Consider the following 3,173-nt stretch of genomic DNA (forward strand, 5'->3'; position numbering starts at 1 on the left):
CCATTCCAACACACGGCACTATAAAAAACACACATTCCATGTCTTGTCTTATTGCTACTATTATTATTTACTGGGAACTTTTATCTTCATTTTAAAAAAATCTTCCCTATTTTGTTTTATTGCAAAGAGAAACATCTGCACTCTCCCAAATTTATTCATCTCCATTTCATCATGATGTATTGTGAGGCTTAAGTTGACATCACAATATTTCTTTTCTGAACACCCTTGGGGGGTGGGGCAGCTGTGAAGGGTCATCACTACTTAGTCCACTCTGTGCCAAGTATGAGTCAGTAGCCACGCCAGGCCTCAGCTGGGCCACATCTGAATTGGGGTGAGGGTTCAACATCGAATAATTCTGGCTTTTGCCCATTCATGCCTTTTAGGGGCATCAAGAAAAATTAACCTATGACCTCAGAACACAACACCTGCAACGAAGGCCAGCAGGACCACTTGCCGGCCCTCACCTCCCTGCCCCTGCTTCTGCCTAATCCCCATCTGACTATCCACTAAGGTCTATGCCGCATATTATCTCTCGGTCACCTAGGATGCCCCAGAGCAGGCATCCTGCAGGTGTGCCTGCAGATGGGAATATCCCTCCGGGTGTCATTCGAGTGATTGTGAAGACTCCAGGCAACCAGAGCGTCTTTACAGTAGCTGAAGACACCTCAGTGAGGCAATTCAAGGAGCAACTGTCCTCTCACTTCAAATGCCAAATGGAACAACTGGTACTGGTGTCCATGGGCCGCCTCCTAAAAGACCATGACACACTGAGCCAGAGGGGCATCACAGATGGCCACACCATCCATGTCGTCATCAAATCCAAGCATGGCTCCAGGTCCCTGACTCACTCTTTCCGGAACCTGTTAACCAACAATCCGTGCCATCAAGACAGAAACCCCAAAGGAAATAGCAGCACAGTGTGCCAATCTGCAGGCATGAGTGAAACCAAAGTGGAATCATCCATTCTCATGGAGCCGGATGCATCCAAGGTGTGTACTCCAGACCCGGAAGTGGGTAGTCCAGAGCAGATTGAACAGATGCTGGAGACTCTTTGTGTCCAGAGACTGCTGTCCAATATGTTCTTCATTCATCAGCTGCCCCCAGAACACCCAGATATGCAAGATCTGATACAGCAGAACCCAGAAGTTTCCCATCTCCTTGACAATTCTGAGATCCTATGCCAGACTCTGGAGCTGGCTAGACACCTTGCCATCATCCAAGAGATAATGCAGATCCAGCAGCCAGCACAGAACCCTGAGCATACACTGAACCCACAGCCATACTTGGGCTTGGAGACAATTCCAAATGGAAACATTGTCCTAGGCCAGGGCTATGACAGTTTCAATGACCACATGCTCAATGGTGTGCATGTGCATGATCTTTTGGAGGACGACTCTTTTACAGCTCTTCTGGCTGAACAAGTACTAGAACAAGTCCAGACTCCTTCGCTATGTCAACCACCACCCCAAGAACAATGGGGCCAACTCTCTTCTTCCCAAGTCATTTTTGCAAATTCTTGTGGATTTTTAACTACCCCAACAGAGGCTAATCCAAACACCACCAACAATGCTTCCAGGGAAAATCCAGCCATAGCTGCCACCCAGGGCCAAAGCAACGTCTGTGCTGTTCAGCAGCCAACTGAGATCCCATCCTTATGCACCATACCAGTCATCCAGGAGCCTCGAGAGGGCGATAAGGATACTACCATCCCTCAAGGTAGCTCTGCCCAGTGGTTAGAGGACGATCTCCAGCAGTCAGAAGAGCAGTCCAGTTCTCAGATCACAAGAAGCATGATCCAGTTGCTTAGGGACCACCCACACATGGCGGCTGAGATGCTGCTGCTTTTGAATCCGCCTCAACTGAATGAGCAGTGGAGGCAGCCAACTGCCACACCCTTGCAGTCGTCCCAGCTTTCTGACTTGCTTTTAGCCCTAGCCAACCCCAAGACATCGCAAGCACTATTACAAATTGAGCATGGTCTGCAGCTATTGGCTACAGAGGCCCCTGCCCTTTTACCCTACATTGAACCTTACCTATGGGGTCTGGGTTGGCTTATTCCTTCCAGCTGTGACTACCTCGATACAGTGCCCTGGACTTGGAATGTGCAAGACACAGTTGAGCCTCAGTGTCCTGAAAGTTGCCACAAATCTGGAACAGTCCTTCAGAGAGAACAGCCTCTGTCTGCAGACTCTTCCCATTCCCTACAAGCCCCCGAGGTTCGTTTCAGCAAAGAGATGGAATGCCTTCAGGCCATGGGATTTGTGAATTATAATGCCAACTTGCAAGCCCTCATTGCTACTGATGGTGACACTAATGCTGCTATTCACAAACTCAAGGCTTCTCAGGGATTCTAACCATTATGTCTCCCCATCTGCTTTCTACTGCATGCTGACCCATCTGACCACTTCACCTGCCTTTCCTACCTTTCCTGATGTTTCCAACTGGGAGCAGCCCTGGAACAGGAGAAACCAATCAATCTTGCTCAACTGAATACTAGCTTACTGGTCATGGCTTGAAAAACTGTCAATAAAATGGCTACACTTACTTGCCTTCATCTGAGACTTGCCTTCATTTTATTGTTTTTGTTTTATTGGATATATTTATTAACATTTCAAATGTTATTCCCTTTCCCAGTTTCCAGTCTATAAGTCTCCCTCCCCCTCCCCCATTAAGGTGTTCCACCCCCCACATACACCCCTCCTTACCACCCCACACCCTACATTCTCCAGCACTTGGGGTGCAACATTGGCAGGACCTAGGGCTTATCCTTCCTCTGGTGCCCAACAAGGCCATCCTCTGCTACATATGCGTTGGAGCCATGGGTCAGTCCATGTAGAGTCTTTGGGTAGTGGTTTAGTCACTGAAAGCTCTGGTTGCTTGGCATTATTGTTCTTATGGGGTTGCAAGCCTCTTCAGTTCTTTCAATCCTTTCTCTAATTCCTGCAACGGGGGTCCTGTTCTCAGTTCAGTGGTTTGCTGCTAGCATTCGCCTCTGTATTTGACATGTTCTGGCTGTGTCTCTCAGGAGAGATCTATATATCTGGTTCCTGTCACCATGCACTTCTTAGCTTCATCAATCTTATCTAGTTTGGTGGCTGTATCTATATGGGCCACATGTGGGGAAGACCCTGAACGGCCGTTCCTTCAGTCTCTGCTCTAAACTTTGCCTCCAT

The 3,173-nt window shown here is 48.2% G+C and overlaps 1 protein-coding gene across 1 annotated transcript; it reads left to right on the forward strand.

Annotated features, from left to right (window-relative positions):
- The first annotated feature begins 304 nt into the window (after positions 1–304).
- Ubqlnl (ubiquilin like) lies at positions 305–2,554 on the forward strand. Its single transcript, XM_032895705.1, has one exon. The coding sequence runs from the start codon at positions 516–518 to the stop codon at positions 2,352–2,354; it is 1,839 nt and encodes a 612-aa protein (XP_032751596.1). The 5' UTR covers positions 305–515; the 3' UTR covers positions 2,355–2,554.
- Positions 2,555–3,173: the final 619 nt, after the last annotated feature.

Source organism: Rattus rattus, chromosome 2 (genome assembly GCF_011064425.1).
Source record: "Rattus rattus isolate New Zealand chromosome 2, Rrattus_CSIRO_v1, whole genome shotgun sequence".
Classification (NCBI taxonomy): domain Eukaryota; kingdom Metazoa; phylum Chordata; class Mammalia; order Rodentia; family Muridae; genus Rattus; species Rattus rattus.

Excerpts from the sequence above, each read along its gene's own strand:
- Ubqlnl (XM_032895705.1), top strand. The coding sequence starts at position 516 with ATGCCGCATATTATCTCTCGGTCACCTAGGATGCCCCAGAGCAGGCAT.